The sequence below is a fragment of the Geotrypetes seraphini genome, chromosome 1 (genome assembly GCF_902459505.1).
Source record: "Geotrypetes seraphini chromosome 1, aGeoSer1.1, whole genome shotgun sequence".
Taxonomy (NCBI): Eukaryota; Metazoa; Chordata; class Amphibia; order Gymnophiona; family Dermophiidae; genus Geotrypetes; species Geotrypetes seraphini.
This window is the reverse complement of record NC_047084.1, coordinates 70,563,066-70,588,114: the sequence shown is the minus strand read 5'-3', so window position 1 is coordinate 70,588,114 and position 25,049 is coordinate 70,563,066. Positions and strand designations below refer to the sequence as shown.

Sequence of the window (25,049 nt, the reverse complement as noted above, 5' to 3'; positions counted from 1 at the left end):
TGCACCACAGGTTCTATTGCCATGTATCTTTTCTAGTGTAATAAAATATGCATATTTCTGTCACTTAGGAGTTAGTGCATAAGAGGCACTAAAACTGAGTGGAGGATACAAGATAAACTGGGTAAGGAGGCTTAAAAAGGGCTAGGGGAATTAGTATTTTTCCAGTTTCCAATAAACACCTTTTTTATTATATTTTATTTATGTATTGTGACGGGGCTGGAATCGGCCTAGCGCACCAGAGACACAGCTTCCGCCACAGGCGCAAAGCCCAGCGCTCTCTGAAGGTCACACTATAATGGCAACAGAGGAAAGAGTAAAAAAGGTTGCCCACAGATAAGTTCAAACATTTATTCACCAGTTCCACTTGCACTGGATTATTTTGCAAGCCTCTTGAGCTAACCCAGAGGTAGGCAATTCCGGTCCTCAAGAGCCATAGGCAGGTCAGGTTTTCAGGATATCCACAATAAATATGCATGAGATAGATTTGCATCTCAAGGAGGCAGTGCATGCAAATCCATCTCATACCTATTCATTGTGGATATCCTGCGTGTAGTTCTCGAGGACCAGAATTGCCTACCCCTGGGCTAACCCTTATTTGGGCTCGTTGAATTCCACAACACAGTTCATCTTAGAACAATTCCTTTAACAAGTTGAAATAATCAAAAAGTCTCCTCAAAGTGAGCTTTCATTCACACAAAGTTCAGCTGCTACTTTTAACTCAGTTTTTGCAGCTTTCTGGCTCTGAAAACCTAGTGGCCACCCTGTTCTGGCCCCTTTTCTCTTCTATAGGCTTGTCACAACTGCTGTGCTTCAGTTAAACCCTTTTCAGGAGGTTTTTCCCACATGACTCCCTGAACTACATATTTCCCCACTGACCAGTCTTTAACCCTGGGCAGTGGAAAGGAGAACCATACTACCCTTTAAGATTTAATGGTCTAAATTCCTCCCTGGGTTACATAAGAAAACAAGAATAGCCTTATTGGTCAGACCAATGGTCCATCTAACCCAGTAGCTCATCCTCACAGTGGCCAATCCAGATCACCAGTACCTGAAAACCCCCAAAGAGTAGCAATATTCCATGCTACCAATCCAGGGCAAGCAGTGGCTTCTCCCATGTCTGTCTCAATAACAGACAAGATCTAGACAAATTTAAAGGAGCCTTAAAAAGTTTTTTATTCAAAGATGCTTTCGAATATTTAAATCTCCTTTCTATTTTCAACGGTTACAGCATTTCAAAAAAATATATTTTTTCCCTTATTCCCTATTGTTTTTTCAAGTTTAAGTTTCAAGTTTATTAATATGTTTGATGAATCGCTTATTAATATTACTAAGCGATGTACAAAATCAAAATAGAGAATAATATAGAGAAACTAACATTTTAACAATATACTTTCATAAAATACAAACATGAATCGGGAGGGAAAGAGTAAAAGTTACAATTTTCAATTTTTGGTAGAAAAAAGGAAAAAACAAGAGGGTGAGGGGTAGTTAAACCATAGCATGATTTGAAACCTCACTAAAAATTTTAAAAATTTAAATATTAAAAGCATCTTTAAACAGATAGGATTTTAAAGATTTTTTGAATATTGTGAGATCTTTTTCATTTCTAATATATTGTGGCAGAGCGTTCCATTTATGTTCTCTTTCCTATAATTTATTGTAGTTCTACCCCCTTTCTTTTTGTTTAATGTATGTGTTATTATGTGTCCTTCCATATGTTTTTGTTTTTAAACATTTTATTTTTAAATTTTTACTTCCCCTTTATTCTTTTGTTTATAAAATGCTTAGTATTTGATAGGCGTCTAATTAAATTTTTAAATAAACTTGGTAAACATCGTAAACTATGGACTTTTCCTCCAGGAAATTGTGCAAACCTTTCTAGAATGTCATGGCTCTGAATTACCCTTCTACATGTTAGTCACTTTTATCCTATCCCACTTCCATTATGCTTTAACAGTACCAAGGGATCCTGGCTTTATCGTTTCCTCATCTTAGCCACACATTCAACAAACATTCATTCATAAGGACACTATTGCCTCCTTACAGTCTTTTAGACCACCTTCTATTATTCAATAAACTTACACCACCTTCTCCATAGTATTTTACTCACATATGCGTTCAACTGCTTTTGGGCTCCATTCCATTTCATTATCGCTCTCCCTTCTTCTATTTCCATGAAGGGTTCCTCCCACTCTGAAGTAGGGAACAGATTGTTCCCCCGAGCAGTTTCTGAACACCTATGCTCTAACTGCCCCTTCTCAAAGCTGGCTTCTGTCTGGAAAGTAAACCCTTTCCAGTATTGCTATATCCTGGAATAAAATACCTGTGAGGTAAAGGCAGTGGGGCTGAGCTCCTAGCAGGATGGTTTGCTTTCTGAGGAACTTCCTTCCTTCCAAGTTCCTAATTGGCTCCTCGTGTTCTTAGCTGGGATTAATTTATCTGGCTGAGTCTTTAGCTTCTCCCTGCTCCCAGGGCAACCTCAAGCTGTTCTTTGAGCAAGTCGGCGCATTTCGGTCCTTCCACTGTCCTTAACTCTTGCTGTGTCAGGCTGTTTGGCTAGGGATTTTCCTGAGAGCTTACAGTGTGTTTGTAAAAAGAATGATAGGGTACTATAGTAGGAATCCTGTTCTTCTCTGCAGTATCCCCTCTGATCTTCCCTGTCTTCTCTTAGGGCTAGGAACAGACTTCTCTCCTTAGGCACTGGGACATTTTCCTTACAGGATCTGAACCAGTGACAGGTTCTTCCTGTCACAGTATATATTGTGACAGGCAAGATCTAGCCATGCCCACAAACCCTGCTACTGGTCCTACCTGTGCTAAACCAGTACGCATTCTTAGGGAAAGAAATAAAATCTGGCAAGCAGACGGACTTAGCAATCAGGACTTTAAAATCTGGCAAGCAGATGGTTTTAGCAAAGGCAGATCGTGTTTGACAAACTTGCTGCACTTCTTTGAAGGAGTAAACAGGCAGATAGACAAAGGCGACCCGGCCGACATTGTATATCTGAATTTTTAGAAGGCGATTGACAAGGTTCTGCATGAACGACTACTTTGGAAAATTGCGACCCATGGAATCAAGGGTGAAATACTCACGTGGATTAAAAACTGGCTGGATCATAGGAAACAGAGAGTGGGGGTAAATGGACAATACTCGGACCGGAAAAGCGTCACTAGTGGGGTGCCGCAGGGCTCAGTGCTTGGACCCGTGCCCTTCAATATCTTTATAAACGATCTAGACATTGGTACGACGAGTGAGGTGATTAAATTTGCAGACGACACTAAGTTATTCATAGTGAAGACGCAGGAAGATTGCGAAGACCTGCAACGTGACATAAACACACTCGAAAAATGGGCTGCGACATGGCAAATGAGGTTCAATGTGGATAAGTGTAAGGTGATGCATGTCGGTAACAAAAATCTTATACATGAATACAGGATGTCTGATGCGGTACTTGGAGAGACCCCACAGGAAAGAGACTTGGGAGTTCTGATCGACAAGTCGATGAAGCCGTCCGTGCAATGTGAGGCGACAGCGAAAAGGGCGAACAGAATGCTAGGAATGATAAAGAAGGGGATCACAAACAGATCGGACAAGGTTATCATGCTGTTGTACTGGGCTATTCCTCATCTGGAGTACTGCGTCTAGCACTGGTTGCTGTACATGAAGAAGGACATGGTACTACTCGAAAGGGTCCAGAGAAGAGTGACTAAAATGGTTAAGGGACTGGAGGAGTTGCCGTACAGCGAAAGATTAGAGAAACTGGGCCTCTTCTCCCTCGAACAGAAGAAATTGAGAAGGGACATGATTGAAACATTCAAGGTACTGAAGGGAATAGACTTGGTAGATAAGGACAGGTTGTTCACCCTCTCCAAGGTAGGAAAACGAGAGGGCACTCTCTAAAATTGAAAGAGGATAGATTCTGTACGAACGTAAGGAAGTTCTTTTTTACCCAGAGAGTGGTAGAAAACTGGAACGCTCTTCTGGAGTCTGTCATAGGGGAAAACACCCTCCAGGGATTCAAGACAAAGTTAGACAAGTTTATGCTGAATCAGAACATACGCAGGGAGGGCTAGTCTCAGTTAGGGCACTGGTCTTTGACCAGAGTGCCGCCGTGTGAGGGGACTGCTGGGCACAATGGACCACCGGTCAGACCCAGCAGCGGCAATTCTTATGTTCTAAGTACACCAGAAGGGCAGTGGATAAGAAATAGTGTCGCAGCAGCACAAGGCTCCACTTTATTACCCTATCATTTCTTCCCTAAAACTGCTGGTAAAGCTCACTTTAATGCTCCAGTAGTATTTTATGACAAACATAGGGCTAACGAGAGGGGAAGTTCCAGCAGAGCTGATGTGCACCAGGAAATTCATAAACCATGGAAGAATAAATCCCTGAAAGCTGGGAGCTGGGGGGGGTGGAGGAGCAGTCATCCCGAGCATGGAAGCAAAGAAACAGCCCAGGCACACTGAGAAGTGCTGAGGAAATTTGGACACCAATTCCTCTTCCCCATAGGAGAACTCTGCCTTAGGGACACAGGCAAATAAGGTACCAGGTTCCCAGAGAGAGGCTTTCCTGGAGAGGGGACGGTTCTGAGGAAAGTTTTACAGAAGCTGGTAGTAAGACACAGTTGCACTCACAGTTAGAAGAGGTGGGGAGCCAGTATACGAAGAGGAGAGTCAAATGGAAATAGAGAAACAGGGCTATGTTTTAAGTGACCAGGAATGTGCCATGGATTGTAGTGTTGATCTAGAGCAAAGTGTGCCTGAGAGCTGGATGTTTGAGGGAAATAGTAACTGTTTAAGTTTTGAATAAGATGATCCTGTTAATTAAGGAATGAGAATTTCAGTCTGAGTGAATGTTTGAACCAAAAGTGTGTCAAGCTTTGGTAGAAGTATGTTTGAGAATCCCAACACAGCTGAAGTTAGGTGCCATGTTTAAAAGCTGGGAGAACAGAAGGTACTTTAAGAGCCCAAAGCTTGTCCTTGCCTTATGCTAATGAACATTTGGGAACCACGGATGGGAACAGAGTCATATGGGATGGGGTGGGATGGGAACCTTCATAAAGGAGGTTAGAATTCCCCACATATTGGCCCCAGCTAGAGAGTGTTAGGGTGGTATTGTGAAGCTTACTTAGAAGTCAAAGCCAATCAATCAATCAGTGTAATATCAATCAATAGTAAAATTTCAATGAGGGTGAACAAAATAACAATGTACCACAATAGAAAAAGTCACTCCTTTTGAAATTTGTGGAGAGCGTTTTTGCCTTTGAATCTTTCCCAAGTTTAGGAAGAAACTGAGCCACCTTTAAAGTTAATTCAAATTTTCATCTTGGTTCCCTGATGCAGGATGAAAACGGCCTACATCGGAACCTTTGAAAAGATAAGTGCTTTGCTTATCATATCTGAAATAAAACGCTAGCCGCGCATGCGCACTCAACTGCGTGCTTCCGTTTTCCCTGATCTGACATGTAGGTCCGTGGCCTTGCAGGAGTGCGCATGCGCGACTCCACAGCCTTACTTGGCCAGCAAGAGTGCGGATGCGGCGACAACACAAATCGAAAAACGCTGGGCCGGGACCGCAGCCAGCCAACGATCGCCTCCACAGCCCGACGACTCCCCCCTCCCGCACCAACCGCTGCCGCTCCTGTTTGAAGCGGCCTGATGAGGTTCGCGGCCGGCTGTAGCGAACCTCGCAGGCCGCTCTCCACATGAAGCACGTTACCTCTGACGCGATCGCGTCAGAAGGAACATGCTACCATATGGAGAGCGGCCTGCGAGGTTCAATACAGCCGCCCATGAACCTAAGCAGGCCGCTTTGAACAGGAACAGGAGCGGCAGCGGCGGCAGGAAACATGGATTGATGGAGGCAGGTAAGAACGGGAGGGGAAGCCAAAAAAGAAGGGCCCTGGAGCAGCCAGTAAAGGGAGCTGTTTTGGTGGGAGAGTTGTGCTGAGTGCATGAAGCAGACAGGCAGCCATTGCACAACAGGGGGAGAGGCAAAGGGGGCTGCTTTGGGGGGATGGTTGTGCTGGGGGCCGACAGCAATCATGGGGGGAACAGAAAAGGGCCATGGAGCAGGCAGCCATGGCACAACAGGGGGCCAGAGGGAGAGCGAAAGGGGGCTGCTTTGGGGGACGGGTGTGCTGGGGCAGACAGCATTCAGGGAGGGGGGAGGAACAGAAGGGGGGCCACGAAGCAGGCAGGCATTGCACAACAGGGGGAGAGGCAAAGAGGGCTGCTTTGGGGGGATGGTTGTGCTGGGGGCCGACAGCAATCATGAGGGGAACAAAAAAGGGCCACGGAGCAGGCAGGCATGGCACAACAGGGGGCCAGAGGGAGAGCGAAAGGGGGCTGCTTTGAGGGGAGGGGTGTGCTGGGGCAGACAGCAATCAGGGAGGGGGAGGAACAGAAGGGGGCCACGAAGTAGGCAGGCATTGCACAACAGGGGGAGAGGCAAAGGGGGCTGATTTGGGGGGATGGTTGTGCTGGGGGCAGAAAGCAATCATGGGGGGGAGGAATAGAAGGGGGCCATGGAGCAAACAGGCATTGCACAACAGGGGGATAGGGGGCTGCTTTGGGAGGAGAGTTGTGCTGTGGGCAGACAGCAATTATGGGGGAGAACAGAAGGGGGCCACGGAGCAGGCATGCATTGCACAACAGGGGGAGAGGGAAAGGGGTCTGCTTTGGGGGAATGGTTGTTCTGGAGGCAGAAAGCAATCATGGGGGGGGAAATAAGGGGGCCACATAGCAGGCAGGCATGGCACAACTGGGGGCCGGGGGGAGGGAAAGGGGGCTGCTTTGGGGGGATGGTTGTTCTGGGGGCAGACAGCAATCATGGGGGGAACAGAAGGGGGCCAAGAAGCAGGCAGGCATTGCACAACAGGGGGAGAGGGAAAGGAGGCTGCTTTGGCAAGCAGGGGGACCAGGGAGACAGACAGAAAGAAAGACGCACAGACAGGGGACCAGGGAGAGACACAGACACAAAGAATGACAGACAGACAGTGTCCAGGGAGAGAGAGAGACAAATAAAAAACAAAAAAAGACATACAGACATCTACTCTAGCACCCGTTATTGTAACGGGCTTAAACACTAGTATATGTATAATAAGAGAAATTTGACTGTGTGATGCAGCGAAGAAAATGTTTTTCAAACTTTTTTAGCTCCGGCACACTAAACAGAGCAAATGTTTTTTCGCGGCACATTATAATTGAAATTATAAAATTGCAAAACCAACAAAAAATAAATTTGAGTGTTATTTAAAGTTCTTTAAGCTATGTAACAACTGTGAAACTAAAGTAGAATAGAATTACTAATTAATGTGATGGATGTGCTTGTTTTTGAGTGCAAATTTACTCAAAACTAAGCTCAATAGTCGACAAGCAAATATGCATTTCATCATCCACCATCTGCAGTCGTTATCTTTTTTCTATTTAATTTCTGTCAGAGCTAAAAATCCCAAGTTCACAAAGATAAGAAGAGCAAATGGTAACAAAACCTTGATTGCTTTGTTGCTCCAGTTAGGATAACTACTATATAAAAAATAAAAATAAAATTACTTGCTGTTAGTTTTCAAGGACCAATCACATCAAAGAATGATGCTTATCTGGGTGGTTGTATCCTTATACACATAAACATTCATAACATTGACAGACTCTTGCGTATGTGACGTATATGTCATCTATTCTAGTGTATACTTATGAAGGGAATTTTTAAACATAAAGTAAAATTCTGGAATCTCTCATGGCACTCCGGGAATCTCTTCGGGGCACACCACTGTGTTGTGGGACACAATTTGAGAGACAATGAATTAAATCGTTCCCTTCTCTATGACAAGTGAATCTAAGTACCAGGTACCAGTTTTGTGGGCTAAAAATAGAGGGACGGAAGTATGTAGTAATCCCTGAATTCTATAAAAAGCGCTATAAATTGTGCATTCAAATTTGGGTATGTGTTCAATATGCGTATGTATTTTAATTGAATAATAAGCCAATTAGCACAAATAATTGGGATCTTAACAAGTAATTATTGCTTCTAATTGGAATTAATTAAATTTTTTGCACAGTTCCAAAAAGGGGGCAATGTAATAGGTAGATCAGGGTATTCCTGCAATTTATATACACTGTTATAGAATAAGAGGGGATGCTTGCCTAATTTAGGCACTAGGATTTACACCACATTCCAGTTGACATAAATGGCCACGTCTAAAAGTAGTCATGGTTCCCGGAGCTAAGCAGTATTCTATAAATGGAAGACAAAAGAGAAGCAGACCTTCAAGAAAACAGTCTTTATTAACTATTTAAAACTCCCAGTTAACAAACAGCATTGCCTGAGGAGCTAGCTAAATTAAAGGTAGATAAATCGATGAGGCCGGATGGTGTACATCCGAGAGTGCTGAAGGTATCTTCACTGACTGATCTTTTCAATGACCTTTAGAGTTGGGAGTGGTACCGGAGTACTAGAAAAAAGCAGTTGTAGTCCCTCTACACAAAAGTGGAAGTAAGGAATTACAGGCCAGTTAGTCTGACTTCTGTGGTAAGCAAATTAATGGAAAAGCTTCTAAAACAGAGAATGGTCAAGTTTATGGAATCCTGTGGATTACAGGACTGGAGGCAACATGGATTCACTAGAGGTAGGTCTTGTCAGACAAATCTGATCAATTTCTTTGACTGGGTGACCAGAGAATTGGATAGAGGATGAGTGCTAGATGTGGTGTATTTAGGTTTTAGAAAAACCTTTGACATTGTTCCACACAGACGTCTAATAAATAAACTGAGTGCCCTCGGAATGGGTCCCAAAGTGATGGGCTGGGTCAGGAACTGGATGAGTGGAAGGCGACAGAGGTCAGTGATCAATGGAGATTGCTCTGAGGAAAGGGATGTTACCAGTGGTGTGCCTCAAGGTTATGTTTATGGGCCTGTTCTTTTTAACATTTTTATAAACGATATTGCTGAAGGGTTGTTGCGTGAGAAATGCCTCTTTGCTGATGACACCAAAATCCGCAATAGAGTAGATATGCTGGATGGTGTGAATAACATGAAGAAAGACCAGGCAAAGCTTGAAGAATGGTCTGAAATTTGGCAGCTAAAATTTAATGCTAAGAAATGCAAGGTCATGCATTTGGGTTGCAAAAACCCGAGGGAACGGTAGTGTTTAGGGGATGAAGAACTTATGTGCATGACGGAAGAGCGGGACTTGGGTGTGATTGTATGTGATGATCTTAAGGTGGCCAAACAGGTTGAAAAGGTGATGGCAAAATCTAGAAGGATGCTAGCTTGCATTAGGAGAGGTATGGCCAGTAGGAAAAAAGAGGTATTGATGCCTCTGTATAAGACTCTGGTGAGACATCATTTAGAATATTGTGTACAATTTTGGAGGCCGTACCTTCTAAAATATATAAAAAGGATGGAGTCAGTCCAGAGGAAGGCTGCTAAAATGGTGCATAGTCTTCATAATAAGGCATATGAAGATAGACTTAAAGATCTCAATATGTATTCTTTAGAGGAAAGGCGGGAGAGGGGAGATATAATAGAGACGTGGCATAAATGTGCATGAGTCGAATCTCATTTGAAAGGAAGCTCTGGAATGAGAAGGGCATAGGATGAAGTTAAGAGGTGATAGACTCAGGAGTAATCTAAAGAAATACTTTTTTATAGAAAGGGTGGTAGATGCATGGAACAGTCTCCTGGAAGAGGTGGTGGAGACGGAGAGTGTCTAAATTCAAGAAAACCTGGGATAGTCACGTGGGATCTCTTAGAGAGAGGAAGAGATGATGGTTACTGTGGATTGGCCATTTGGCCTTTTATCTGCCATCATGTTTCTATGTTTTTGTAATATGGCCATGTTTCGTCATAAGAACATAAGAATTGCCGCTGCTGTGTCAGACCAGTGGTCCATTGTGCCCAGCAGTCCGCTCTTGCGGCGGCCCTCTGATCAAAGACCAGTGCCCTAACTGCGACTAGCCCTACCTGCGTACGTTCTGGATCAGCTGGAATTTGTCTAATTTTGTCTTGAATCCCTAGAGGGCGTTCCAGTTTTCTACCACTCTTTGGGTGAAGAAGAACTTCCTTACGTTACGTCAGACTAGAAATGTTTTTATCAGTTTGGTGGAACCTAAAATTTTACTCCAGCTAGTACGTTTTTACCCCTGACCCAACTTTCTGGCGAAACATGGCCATGTTGGGCAATACTTTTTGATGTCTGCTAGTTTTAAAGATTTAATAAAGACTGTTTTCTTGAAGGTCTGCTTCTCTTTTGTCTTCCATCTTAGATGTTATAGTCCATTTGCCTTGTTGTTATTTGAGATATTCTATAAATGGCAACTAACTTTGAATGCCTTTTATAGAACAGCACTCGGTGCTATATTTTTGTCAGTTTTTTTAGGTGCAATTGATAGACTCTAGATACTATGGGGGTAATAATAAAAAAAAAAAACGTCTAAAAAGTGTCTTAAATGGCTACTTGGAAGATCAAAAAGCCTGATCGTCCAAGTACCCATAACAAAAGCTGATTTTTAGACGTATCTAAAAACAGCTTAGGCCTTTCCCCTGCCTCTAGACGCACAGAGAAAAGAGGTGTGTTTAGAGGAGGGGAAAGGGCGGGCAGTGGGCGGGAGGTGGGCCGACCTACACCTAGGCGTACAACAGGTATAACCAAAACATTTACAGGTTGCCTAGTCGGCACTTAGACCTTTTTGACTTAGACATAGTCAAACCAGGTCTAAGTGCCGAAAAAGGGGCCGCTGAGCTGATGGCCGCTGGCGCCATCAGTTCAGAGGCCCGGCAACCTACCCACCGCAACCATCATGGCAGGAGAGATGCCTCATCTCCCCTACCGCGATGCCGTTACTCCTCTACCCGAACAGCCACAACCCGCGGCAGGAGAGATGCCCTATCTCTCCTGCCGCGGGTCGCGGCAGTTCCGGTAGAGGAGTGATGGCATCGCGGTAGGGGAGATGAGGCATCTCTCCTGCCGCGATCCATCACCCCCCCTCACAATTAACATCGGGCCAGGAGAGAGCCCAAGCTCTCCTGGCACACGGCGACCCCCGACTCGAGTGGGCCAGAAGAGAGCCCAGACTCTCCTGGCCCGCGGCAACCTCTCCCCCGAGTACGATCGTAATGGTGATTGGGCGTTTAGGCAGAGGAAGGCCATAATCAAAACAAGGACGTTTGTTTTGGTTATGGACACTTTCCCTGCTTCTGCTTTGAACGTTTAAGGACTTAGGCCAAAAAGGGACTTAGACGGTTTTTTTGATTATGCCCCTCCACACCTTTATGAATTCACTTCAAGCAAGCAATGAAAAGGAACAAACTCAATCTGAAAGTTATCAATACGAGGCGTCACACCATTTTCTCTATAACAGCTCCCCAATCTTGGAATGACCTCCCACTATTTATTAGAGTGGAAAAGCACTTAGATAAATTCAAGTCCAAACTTAAGAGTTTCCTTTTTATAGATGCTTTTAGTGAATGAATCTCAAAGATTCGGTCTTTTTTTACTTTTTACTTTATATATCATTATAAATTTTATCTGTTGCCCTTCCTATTGTTTTTCCCTTAAACGTTATTAAATTTATATTGATTGTAACCCATTAATAATTTTCCCTCTGCTTTGAGTTTATATGTATAAGTTAAACTATATATAGAAATGTTTGTATTTGTTGTTTTTAATTCGATATGATTATTGTTTGTCTGATTTGTTCCCCATATTTGATTATTTATGAAATTGTACATCGCCTAGAAACTGTGATTAATCAAATTATATAACAAACTTGGAATCTAAACAAATCAACCCCATCAATCTTTTACTTCATTGTTATCAAAGAGATGATAATTTTGTTTTCTTTATCTACAGTTTAATCCCATTTCAGCTAATGCGTGAATGGAAGCAACTGTTTTGTGCTGGAAAACCAATCTATGAACAAGCATCCATTGAGCCTTTGCCTCCTCAGCCAACTTTAGAACAGCTTGTGGAGCTGGAAAAACAAGATCTGTTAGATGAGGAGGGTTTTGAGGACTACAAGGTACATGTAATGGAATAATTTATTTTACATGACATTTTCTAAACTGTTTAAATCTGATCTGTAAATAAACTTCATTGTTTTTGGTATATGAAAGAAGAAACAATTTATTCAGTTACGAAGTACTTGAGGTAAATGATTCATATCCAAGGCCAGTTAAAAGGATTACAGTATCCAGAGGTGAGTTTTCCTTTCATGAGGAGCACAGATTGCAGGGCTCTTAAACTAAAATGAAGATGATATTGAAAATTAAATGTCAGTTTTTGGATCTTCAGTACTCTATGCAATTAGATCCAAGGGTGTTTCTTTTGTCATAAACAAGCACCTTCCTACATTTTTCAGCATACGCTATGATAGATCCTCCTCCACCGCCGTCCTGCTGTCAGTTGGTTTACCTCAGGCCCCTGACCTAGGACCACTTCATTTTTCCATCTACACTTCTTCCTTTGGAGCTCTAATCTCCTCCCATGGTTTTCAGTATCACCTCAATGCTGATGACTCACAGATATATCTCTCTACACCTGAAATCTCGACAGACATTCAATCCCGGGTTTCAGCCTACTTGTCTGACATTGCTACCTGGATGTTTCACCGCCATCTAAAATTAAACATAGCCAAGACTGAACTCCTTATCTTTCCACTTAAACCCATCTCTCATCTTCCCCCATTCTCTATTTCTGGAACAATGCCCTCATTCTCCCTGTCTCGTTGGCTAGCAACTATGGAGTAATCTTTGACTTATTTCTCTCCTTCTCTTCACATATCCAACAGACTGCCAAAACCTGTTGTTTCTTTCTCTACAATATCGCTAAAATTAGACCCTTCCTTTCTGAGATCACTGCTAAGACCCTCATCCATACCCTCATCACTTATCATCTATACTACTGCAACCTGCTTCTCACTGGTCTTCAGCTAAACCATCTCTCCCCTTCTGTTCAGAACTGTGCTGCATGGCTCATAGTCCACTAATGTCACAATGCCCACATTACTCCTATCCTCAAGTCACTTCATTGGATCCCTATCCGTTTCCACATACCGTTGAAACTCCCTTTAATGACCTACAAGTGTAACCGCTCTGCAGCTCCTCAGTATCTCTCCTCACTTCCTACACCCCTTTCTCGAGCACTCCACTCATTGGTTAAGTCTCTCTCATCTGTTCCCTTCTGTTCTACAGCCAGCTCCAGCCTCCATCCCTTCTACTTTACTTTACTGTATACTTGGAAAGGGAGGCGAGACCAGCAATCCCCCACACTGCATCAGAACAGCGAGGTTCTACTTTTTCTTTGGTGGGAAGCCTCGCCCCCTTTCTTCCCTGAGCAGCCATTTCCTGCCAGTCCATGAAAGGGCTTTGATCTAAAGTGTGGCAAACTTATTCCAGCACAGTGAGGGGAAGGAAGACCAGCAATCCCCCTCACTGCACCAGAACCGCAAGGTTCTACTTTTTCTTCTGCGGGAAGCTCCCCCCCCCCCCCCCCCCCCCCGTCTTCCCTGAGCAGCCATTTCCTGCCAGCCCTTGAAAGGGCTTTGATCTTGGCTCCACCCACTGCAGAGCTTCCACTCCTCTTCAGCACTATTTGAGGGCCACTGAAAGGTTTTTCTCCAGAAAACAGCAAGGCAGAGGAAGGAGGAACGTTCCCTCCATTCTGTCCCTCCTCCTTTCGCCTGACGCCGCTCCAAACACGAGGATCGGGCTTGGATCCATCCACTGCAGAGTTCCTGCTCCTCTTCAGCCCTATTTGAGGGATGCCGAAAGGTTTTCTATTTTTTTCTTCCAGAAAACCGCAAGGCAGAGGAAGGGGGCAGGTTCCCTCCATCTTGTCCCTCCTTCCCCCACCCGACGCTACTCCAGACGCGAGGATCAGGCTCCACCAACTACAGATTTCCTGTTTTTCATCAGCCCTATTAGAGGCCGCTGGAAGGTCTTCACAGAGAACAGCAAGGCAGAGGAAGGTTCCCTCCATCTGGTCCTTTCTCCCTCCGCACGACGCTACTCCAGACGTGAGAATCGAGCCTGGCTCCACCCACTACAGAGCTCCTGCACCTCTTCAACCCTGTTTGATTGCCACCAAAAAATTGGACATATCCTTCCGGCAGACCATTTGGGCGGCCATTTTACACCAAATTATACCAAAAAGACCCCCTACAACAAAATAATCCTTGCCCTACCACAAAAATCACCAGTGAAAACATCAAAAGAAACACAGCTCGTTCCACCCAATCCTCACCTCCCAACTCCACAAAAAATGAAAACAATAAAACAGAAACAAATAGTCATCGCCCTACTACTCTTGATCCTAACATTCCTGAAAGCAAAAGGAAACTATAACTCACCAATTCCAGTTATAGTAACAAGCAACAGAAACCACCACTCAGTAGGGAGTAGCCATATAAACGTGGTTGACTACTCCACCTGCATGCACCATAGCATCCCCCAGACCTGGGGGAGAAGACCCACAGATGCCTCCCGAAACCATCCCAGGATCAAACCTACCCCCCAAGCAGACACCCTCATCTGCCCAAAAATATCACACAACACTAAAACTGAATTTACATCAATAAAATGTGCATACATGAACATCAGATCCCAAAAACTGAGATCATTAAAGACTGGATAGAAACATAAAAACTAGGATGCCTCTTCCTCACAGAAACATGGCTAATCTCAAACACCGACCCCAGAATAACGGAAGCTTGCCCACAAGGCTACAAAATACAAGTAGTTTGTAGAGACAAAAAACGAGGAGGAGGATTAGCCATCCTGGCCAAAAATACTCTAAATATAGCGCTACAAGACAAAACCTCCACCCCACACATGAATCTACTCGCCTGCCAATTATAGGACCCCACACTCAAAGGAACCCTAACCTGCCTACTTTGTTACATAACACCAGGAAAATGGAACAAAATCAGCATTCGAAGCATTTATAGCATTTATAGCAAAATCAGAATTCGAAGAATTTATACTCAGAAAAACTCCCTCACATCAACATACAACCTAATCCTAGGCAATCTTAACCTACACCTGGAAGACGAATCTTCCAACCTAACAGAAAACCTCCTCTCATTCCTCAAAACCCTATTCTACTGAATCCTAGACCCACAAACCACACAAGAGAAGGGCCATCAATTCGACATAGCAGCCTTCATGTCCCAATAACCCACCACACCAGAAATTCACACCACAAATGGAACATGGTCACACACTCTCTGGTCAGGCCATTACATGTACACCTTCAAAATCAACTGGACACAGGGCAAAACCAAACAAAATAACCAAAGATTAACATACGAAGCACACAAAAATATTGACCCACCTAAATTCTGGAACAAAGTAGACACCATGATACAAGATGGAAACCCCCAAGGACTTCATTAACCATTGGTGCACCCTAAACACATCCATCCTCGAAGACATGACACAACTGCAGAAAAAGACCAGAATATGCAGACGCTCAGATAATGGTTTTACAACGAGCTACTGCAACTCAAACGACAATGCAGACATCTTGAAAGAGAATGGAGAAAAAACAACCGAGAACACACAAAAATAACCTGGAGAACACTGAACAAACAAAAGCTAAAAGAAAGGCATACTACACCAATCAGACAGGCATAGAAATCCAAGACACCAAAAATCTTTTCAAACTACTAAAGGAACTCACAGACACCAAACCCTACCTGGCCACTAAAACTGCCCCTCCCCCCCACAGCCATTCAACATAAGAACATAACATAAGAACATAAGCATGGCCTCTGCCGAGTCAGACCATGGGTCTATCATGCCCAGCAGTCCGCTCCCACGGTGGCCCCCCCAGGTCCAATTGGCTGAATTCTTCAGAAACAAAATATCGATAGCCAGAAACACCTTCACCGGGACCCCAAACCACCTCGACAAAATCTCAATACCACCTAAAGAAAACAAGGCCTATGCAGCAGACTGGTCAGATTTCCCAGACACACAATAGCACGACCTAGACAAAGTCTACAAAAAATACAGTCATGCAGCCTGCGACCTCAACCACTGTCCCCATACCTGTTAAAAGCTGCCAGCAGTAGATTCCGCGCCCACTTCATGCAGTAGATTAGTTACGTGCTCACAGAGGGTCAATTTCTACAAGAAGTTGCTGAAATCATCATAACCCCTATTCTGAAAGACCCAAAGGGAGCAACAGATCAGCCATCCAATTACAGATCTATAGCCTCAATACCGCTATACGTCAAACTAATGGAAGGCCTCGTAGCAAAACTTCTCACCGAATACTTAGAAACCCATAACATACTTCACCCCTCACAATCAGGCTTCAGAAGCAACTACAGTATAGAAACACTACTAGTCTCTCTCCTAGACACAATACCTAAGCAAAAGCAAAAAAATGCTACTCATACAACTCGATTTCACAGCGGCATTCGACCTAGTAGTTCACGACATCCTACTACAAACACTGGAGGCAATAGGAATCACAGGCAAAGTCTACAATTGATTTTAAAGATTCCTCCGCTCAAGAAGATACATAGTAAAAGCAAACAATGAACAATCAGAATCCTGGAATAACCCTTGCGGAGTCCCTCAAGGCTCCCCACTATCACCAGCATTCTTCAACCTTTAAATAGCCACACTTGGCACATGCTTAGACAAAGAAGGCATAACGTCATACAGCTACCCATACGATATCACCATCCTCCTGCCTTTCAACCAAACCACCCCCCAACACAACGAACAAACTACACATTGTACTAGAAACAGTCTCAAAATGGATGAGAGACCACAAATTAAAACTGAACCAAGGCAAAACCAAATTCCTACATCTAGAAAGAAACAAAACCCCAACCATACCAAACCTAGAAATAAACTCCATCACATATCCCTTATAACCCAACCTAAAACTGCTGGGAATAATGATAGACAAAGGCTGCACCATGCAACTTCAAATCAGCAAAATGGTTCAGAAGGCATTCGCTACCATGCGCAACTTTAGACAAGTCCAAAAATACTTTAACAACGAACAATTCAAACTCATAGTACAAGCGCTAATCCTAGGACTTCTGGACTACTGTAACATACTTTACCTGTTATGCCCCGCCAACATGCTAAAACAATTACAAACAGTCCAAAATACAGCCCTAAGACTAATATACTTGCTGAAAAAATACGACCACATTACCTCAGCTTTCCAAGACTCACATTGGCTCCCAGTGCAAGCATGCATACAACACAAATTCTATTGCACCCTATTCAAAGTCCTAAATGGAAATGGACCAAGCTATCTGAACAACCGCCTAACCAGGAAAACACATCCAGATCAAGGAGAACTCAAGCACACTTTACCCACCCCCCAATCAAAGGCATGCAAAGCAAAAAAAATATATGACGGTCTACTAGCCACCAGAGCAGCAAAAATAGACCACCACCTCTCAAATCTGCTGACCGACTTTTTTTGCTTATTTTCTTCAATATGGGGAAGAGGAAGGGAGCTTCACAACCAGGAAAGAACTGAAAACCATACTGTTCAAGAAATTTGTCAAATGATCTAACCAAACCGTATCGACCATTCCCAGATCCCGATGCATACTATAGCTATCAACTTTGTAATCTCCCTTGAAATGCCCAGACCTAATTTCTTATTGTAAACCGCCTAGAACTGAAAGGTATTGGTGGGATAGAAGACATCAATGTAATGTAATATGTCAAGCTCTGTCTCTGGCAATATACAATTCCAGACTTAAAACCCACTTCTTTGAAGCTGCTTTCAATTCCAAACTCCAGCCTACCTGCTAAACACCAATATCTGTCTTATCATTCTCTCTGTAATTCTTCTATCTGCTAAGCACCAATATCTGTCTTATCATTCTCTCTGTAATTCTTCTATCTGCTAAGCACCAATATCTGTCTTTCCTCTGTTATTCCCTCTGTTATCATTCCCTCTGTTATTCCCCCCCTCCCCCGGAGCACTGTTTATAGATGCACCTTCTTGTCCAGTTTATCTGTCTTCACTAGAATGTAAGCTCTTTTGAGCAGGGACTACTATCTCTTCTGTGTTTTGATGTACAGTGCTGCATATGTCTAATAGCGCTATAGAAATAAGTAGTAGTATTTCTGCTGCTGCAGCCATGTTCTGCCTTAATGTCTGGCTATGCATGTGTAAACTCTGCATCCTCCCTAACAAACTCCCCTTACTGTTCCAGCAGCTCTTGGCTAGATCCAGCCACAGCCAACAGGGAGAAGAGCAAATCCAGCTCTAATTGGCCACTGACCTCTCTTGTTTGATTTTTGATGTTCCAGCACCAGCCTGTTTAAACTAGCTAGTAAAATTACTATTATTTTTTTATTTTTTATTTTATACAATTATTACAAGACATAACACTCGCTTTAGTAACACAGAGTAAATTCCAATAAAGAAAAGGAAAGGGAAATTATTAACTAAATAAATAAATCTTCTCCTCAGACCATTACTTTATGGGAGAGACATATAGATAATTTGGGAGAAAATTTTTCAAAAATAAGGTTCATGAAAAGGCTTAAATGGTAAAATTACTATTTTTATAGCATCATACAATTAATTCTTCTTTTTGGGAGTGAAGTCTAGATTCTGTATAGATTGGACAATTATAGCTTGTCAATCTACAATGTTCTGGGTGAATTACCAAAACATAAATAAAAACTGCACCTTCATTTCTGTAACACACACACACTCCACATTCCCCAACAGTGTGCTAGAATTCACCATACAGAAAAAAATATTCAAATTGTGATGCCACCCCAGAAACATTCTTCTTTCACTGCCAGACATTTGTGAAATAAAACAAAACTGTGCAAAAGACACTCAGAACTTGTATAGCAAACTTACCATATCATATCAGCCCTAACATCCAGGATTCAACCTGCAACTACCCTACCTATGAAAAACAGCACAAATAGATCTACTGTTGGAAACACAGAACAAGCAAGACTGCAATAAATCCATATACAGACTCTGTAAGGACAGTTCTATAAAGGAGTGCTTATTTTTAGGTGTTAAGAAGATACCTATTTAAAGCCTATAAAGATGGATAGGTATCCTTCTTTCATTTAAAGGATTCTAGCAAAGCAGTGTGGATATTCTTATATAATTTAGGAATAAAGGTAAAGGGCAATTAATTTGATACACTGCCTTTCTGTGGTACAACCAAAGTGGTTTACATTTATCATATGCAGGTAGCTGATATAAATATTCATGTCTAGATGCTTAAAAATGCACCTAAATCATAGCATTCTATAAATTTGCTCATGTAACTAAGCTATTTCATACTCTTGTCCAGATTCCACCTTTGAGTACATCCACCTTCAAACTATGCACCATCACATTTAGACACAAGGTTATAGAATAGCATCTAGCTGGAATATTAGCATTCACAAACATATGTACACTGATCTTCGCTATGTACACATATATGCATTTATATGCTGGCATTATGATCTTTTGTGTATGTTCTTGGCTCCCTCTATAGAATTATCCCCTAGACCAGTGGTCTTCATTGTATGACCTACCAGCCAATAACAGCCCTCCTAGACCTCTGTGGCAGCCCACGGAACCTGTGAACCTGGTCCCACTGCTGTTAAGCTGCCTGACCCCTCACCCCCAGCCTTAGACTCTGCCAGCTCTTCCAGCTGCCTCTTGTGGGGCCTCTACCAGACCCTCATTCCCTGGCCTCATCACCGGTCCTACCGTCTGTTGTCAAACCTGACCCAATTCCTCAACTCCAGGCTCTATCTGGCCCTCTGGCTACTCTTAGATTTTATTTTGCTGGTGTATAGGTCCTTGCAGACCCTTCCACTACTGGACTTCACTCCAGAGCCAGATCTCTCTCTCAGATCTCCACCAGTGTATAGGTCCCTGCAGACCCTCCCACCACCGAACTTCCTGCTGCTGCACCATTCCCCCTGTCAGGACTGATCAGCCTTTGCACTCTACTCCACTGCACCAAGCCTCCTATCAGTACCAATCTGCAGTGGCGTTCAGGGCTTCAAGTTTCAAGTTTATTAGAAATTTGATGAATCGCTTATACATAAATTACTAAGCGAATTACATTAAAATCTAAAATATGCATACATTAAAATACAAGATATGCATACAACATATAAATTTAAAAAAAAATAACTACTCAGAAAAGGGGTTAGACCAACAGACAAAACTGGATGTGAGAGGAATGAAGGGATAAAGTTACAATATTAATAATTTTGAAAAGAGGGAAACAATAAAGGGAAAAAACATTAGGAGGGGTATCTTTTTTATTTTTGATAAAGAGTCTACTGCACTGTAACTATTCCAATCAGAGGGTAAAAGCATTTTAAACAAGAAGGTTTTTAGATTATTTTTAAAACGGCTAATGTCTTTTTCGTGTCTTATATATTGGGGTAGAGAATTCCAGACTTGGGGGGCTACTATTGAAAATATATCATGTCGTCTAGTGCCGAACCGATCACTTTTAAAGAAGAGACTACCAGGAGACCTTGGGTCGAAGAACGAAGAGGGCGAGAAGAGTTATATGAAATAAGTATCCTGTTTATAAATTGCGGTTCGTTTGTGGATAAAGTTTTAAATACTAAAAGTAGAATTTTAAAGGTAATGCGATGGTTAATGGGAAGCCAGTGTGAGGCAACTAGAAAAGGGGTTACATGGTCATATTTTTTACCATTGTGAATAAGTTTAACGGCAAGATTTTGAATTATCTGTAAACGTTTCTTTTCTTTTTGAGTAATGTTTAGTAGTAATGAATTACAGTAGTCTAGCTTGGAAATAACAAGTGAATGTATAAGTATATTCAGAGATTTTGGTTCCAAAAACTTGGAAATAGAACGAATCAAACGTAATCGATAAAAACAAAATTTAACTATGTTACTAATGTGCTCATGATAGGAGAAATTATCATCAATGATGACTCCAAGTAATTTTATGGAAGTTAGGCAAGAGACCAGCATTCCTCTACCCAAGGCTTGAGCTCTCTGTGCTGGTAGCTGTTCTTTTTAGCACCACAGTCCATTCAGGGTGAGTGGACAGCTCCCAGCAGCACTTGCAGCTCTTATGTAAATCAGCTCTCCTTTCAGTCTCCATGAGCTCCACTGCTTGGGCTCCCTCTATTAGCCAGTGACAGGTACTCCACCCTGTCATATAGACAAAATCTGAAAAGGGAAACCCTGAGAGGCCAGACTATGAGCAGTATACACTGCAGAAGCAAATGTGCATTTCCTATAATACTGAGCAAATGAAAAAATTCTGGTCTCTAAAAACTGAAAATAAAATGTATTCCCTACCTTTGTTATCTGGGCATTTTATTTTTGATTGGTTTAATCCTGCAGCCTTTCAGTCTCCCCCAAGTTTTTTCATAGGTTTTTCTTTCTATTTTTTATTTCTTCTCTCTCCCTTTGTCATTTTTCCCTCTTTTTTTGATACTGTATTGGTCTTTTTTAAATTTTATTCAAATCCTCTATAATAAAATCCTGACAGGGTGCTGTGTCCCTCTGTGTCGAATTCCATTTTTGAACATGGAGGCAGGAAACACGCCAGCGACTCCCCCGTCCCACCCTCACTCACCGCCAGAGAAACCTCCATAAACATTGGAACGGGGGGGAGGGGGCACAGGTACCCCTGCCGGCATCTACTTCTCCCCCTCGCCTGCTCACCTGCCCGCCACGTTTAACTTCAAAGAAAAGCGCTGCGCCGTGCTTCCACTGTGGCCCACTCTCTGACAACTTCCTGTTTCCACTAGGGCTGGCCGCAGTGGACAGAAGACGCCGAGGCCAGCAACAGTGTGGCACAGCGCTTTTCTTTGAAGTTAAACACTGGTTTTTCTCCTTCCTGATGAAAAGATGAGAGAAGTTTGGAGCTGGGGCTGAAAATAGGGGACATGTGAGGGAAGGAGGCTTTACAAGCACCCATTAATGTAATGGGCTTAAACACTAGTTATAATAATAATAGCAAGTCAACATACTTGCATAAATATTAGAAATATAATAAATTAATCATATATATGATTGATAAGTTAATAAAATTTTGTTTGAAGGTTCATTAATTAATTATTTAACCCCCAAACAGCCAGTTTGTTACACTCAGGATAGTGCAATTGAACCAATACTCCCCCTCCCCCTTCTTTAGCCACAATAAATTAAAATAGTTGTTTTGGCTTGAAAAAAAGGAAATTTTTCCCTTCAAATGAAATACAGCATTTTGCAGGAAATTTCAAAACAAATAATGCACCTAGGGCAGGGGTGTCCAATGTCAGTCCTCGAGGGCCGCAATCCAGTCGGGTTTTCAGGATTTCCCCAATGAATATGCATGAGATCTATTTGCATGCACTGCTTTCATTGTATGCTAATAGATCTCATACATATTCATTGGGGAAATCCTGAAAACCCGACTGGATTGCGGCCCTCGAGGACCGACATTGGACACCCCTGACCTAGGGCCAAGACCCTTGGTCTATAACCCAAGAAATCTTTCCTTCTTTTCTGTGTCTCCTTAGATAAATCTGGGAACAAACGAATAGTTGAACCAAAAAACTTATCGTTCACATGCCTGAAATAAGTTTTGAAGTATTACTTCCCTATCAAACTCCAAGGCAAATGTCACTATAAGGGTAGTTCTCTTAGTTATAACTTCAAGCAAGTTCTCAAAAAGTTTGCCAAATTTAAATCACTCTTCTGTGTTCCCACTTCTTCACTAGGGGTAGAGGCAACCGGTTTTTTTTCCCCACTCATAGTGATATACAGGGCTCTAGTTATTGGTGGCAAACTTTCTTCTGGCATTAATAGGATCTCTTTCAGATTTTTCCGCATCATTGCTATCGGAGCGATTAACGGTGATTTTGGAAAATTCAGCAATCTTAAATTATTCCTTCTTTGCATATTTTCCATATATTCCAGTTTTCTCTGAATGGAAGATCTTTCCTTAATAATCTACAATTCCATACATTTTATTTGACTAATTTGTTCTTCATGTCTTTTAATAGACTTGCTCTGTTCTTTTAACATTACCCCATGTTTATTAACCTGGGAGCTAATAGAAGCACAATCGGCACATACCAAGGATACTGCCTTTTTAAGGTCAGAATTCATGGTTACAATTGCTTTTCATAGGTCGTCTAAATTGACTATAGCAGGCTTAATTAACTCCCCAAGCTGTTATTTTAGAGAAGAAATGTTCTCACCAGCTTCTGTATTGTACATCGTTGGTCTATCTTCAGTGGGAGTCTGTCTCTCCAAATACTCTCCACTCACCACTCCTCTGGGATCACTAAGCTGTTCCTCTCCACAGGTAGACTGGGTTGCCTCCTCCTCTGCAGTGCTTCTTCTCCCAGTTTGGGGAAGAGGCTGCCTCTGGATTGGGCTAGGAGAAGCCTGATCTACACTAAGGTTCACTGATGAAATTGGCATTCCTCCCAAGGTCTGGGGCGTGTCCTGTAACTGGCACGTCACTCCAGTGTCCAGCGTCATCTGGATCAAGTTTCTGGAGCTTTCAACCACCAGAGGTCCTGGTCGTGAAGCTCCCTTCCTCTTCCCCATATTGAAGAAAAAAACCAAAAAAAGTCAGTCAGCACAAGGACTCGGCAAACTCTAGGTAACAAAACAAATGGGAGAGGGTAATATAACGATGTGATGTGGAGCGCAGCGTCAAACATCCGTCTTAGTTGCCATCTCGTATCCTGGCCTTTTTAATCTTTTTCTTCTCTGCCTCTTTATCCACTCATATCTCTATTTGACCACTCCTCCTCCAAAATCTTCCTGCTTCACCTACTCTTTCTTTTTCAGCCTTATGTTTATGATACTGTGCGCCAGCTAGTTTTTATGTACTAAGAAGCCACATCAACTGAAATTTAAGGAGCAGAATTCAGCTGGCATCAGACAGCATCTCTTTAAACACTGACCACCGGAGTCCCTGTCTGGTAACTGGCACTGACTATCCTTGAACTGAGCAGCTTACCAGGAATTAACCGGGTATTGCCAATATTCAGCAGTGATACTTGAATATTTACCTGGTTACTTACCTGGTTAACTTAGGACAGTCCTTTTGCATAGCTGGTTGATAACAAAAGAAGCAAAGGTAGAAATGGGGCTAGGACAAGCCTAGGGTGGAGTTGTGGCACTGCTAGTTAAAATCAGGGTGGAGGACAACATCTATAACAGCAGTAAAGGAACAGTAGGGGTACTTTTGAATACAGCAAAAAAAGGGCCTTTCCCTGTGCCTCTGATGCAGATGCCTCCCCCAGTACCTCCGTTACTGATGGTAATTATGCCCACTGAATACACTCTCCAGGGAATTAAGTACCAAAACAATCAAAATAATGCACACCAACATAATACAACATATTGAACAAAATAGTATTGGCACCAGTGTTCCCGCTAAGGTGCGCTGGCCTGCGCGCGCGCACAAAATATTACATCGCAGCGCAAAGTTTCTCTTCACAGCGCACACACGCGTCGCAAAGGTAAGGGGAGGTAAGGTAAGGGGACGCATTGGGGGGATTGCACTTCCCCACAATTGCCATGCTTCGGTTCCTCTTCTTCCTTCCTTCCTCCCCCCCCCCCCCCGTGGGACCCTGCGGCACCATCAACTCTTACTCCCTCTAATGTCGGCCCTGCAGCTCCAGACTTCCTCGCACCTTCTCCCCTCCCCCTTTGGATCGCTATTATTTTAAATGTTATAGCCGCGGAGCTGTATCCATCAGTGGAGATGTCTAACCTCGGCCTGCCCCGGAACTCTTACTGCAACAGTGACTTCCTGTTCCTGCCTAGACGGGCGTCTGCTGCAGTAAGAGTTCCGGGGCAGGCCGAGGTTAGACATCTCCACTGATGGATACAGCTCCGCGGCTATAACATTTAAAATAATAGCGATCCAAAGGGGGAGGGGAGAAGGTGCGAGGAAGTCTGGAGCTGCAGGGCCGACATTAGAGGGAGTAAGAGTTGATGGTGCCGCAGGGTCCCGCGGGGGGAGGGGAGGAAGGAAGGAAGAAGAGGAACCGAAGCATGGCAATTGTGGGGAAGTGCAGAGCTGCAGGGAA

At 43.1% G+C, this 25,049-nt stretch overlaps 1 protein-coding gene across 2 annotated transcripts in view; it reads left to right on the top strand.

The window, feature by feature from the left end:
* Positions 1–25,049, top strand: part of SPEF2 (sperm flagellar 2) — a 544,154-nt gene that overhangs the window by 156,249 nt on the left and 362,856 nt on the right. For both annotated transcript variants that reach the window (XM_033932867.1, XM_033932864.1), the window contains exon 10: positions 11,852–12,020. In XM_033932867.1, the coding sequence (XP_033788758.1) occupies positions 11,852–12,020 (169 nt within the window). The remainder of the gene's footprint in view (positions 1–11,851; positions 12,021–25,049) is intronic.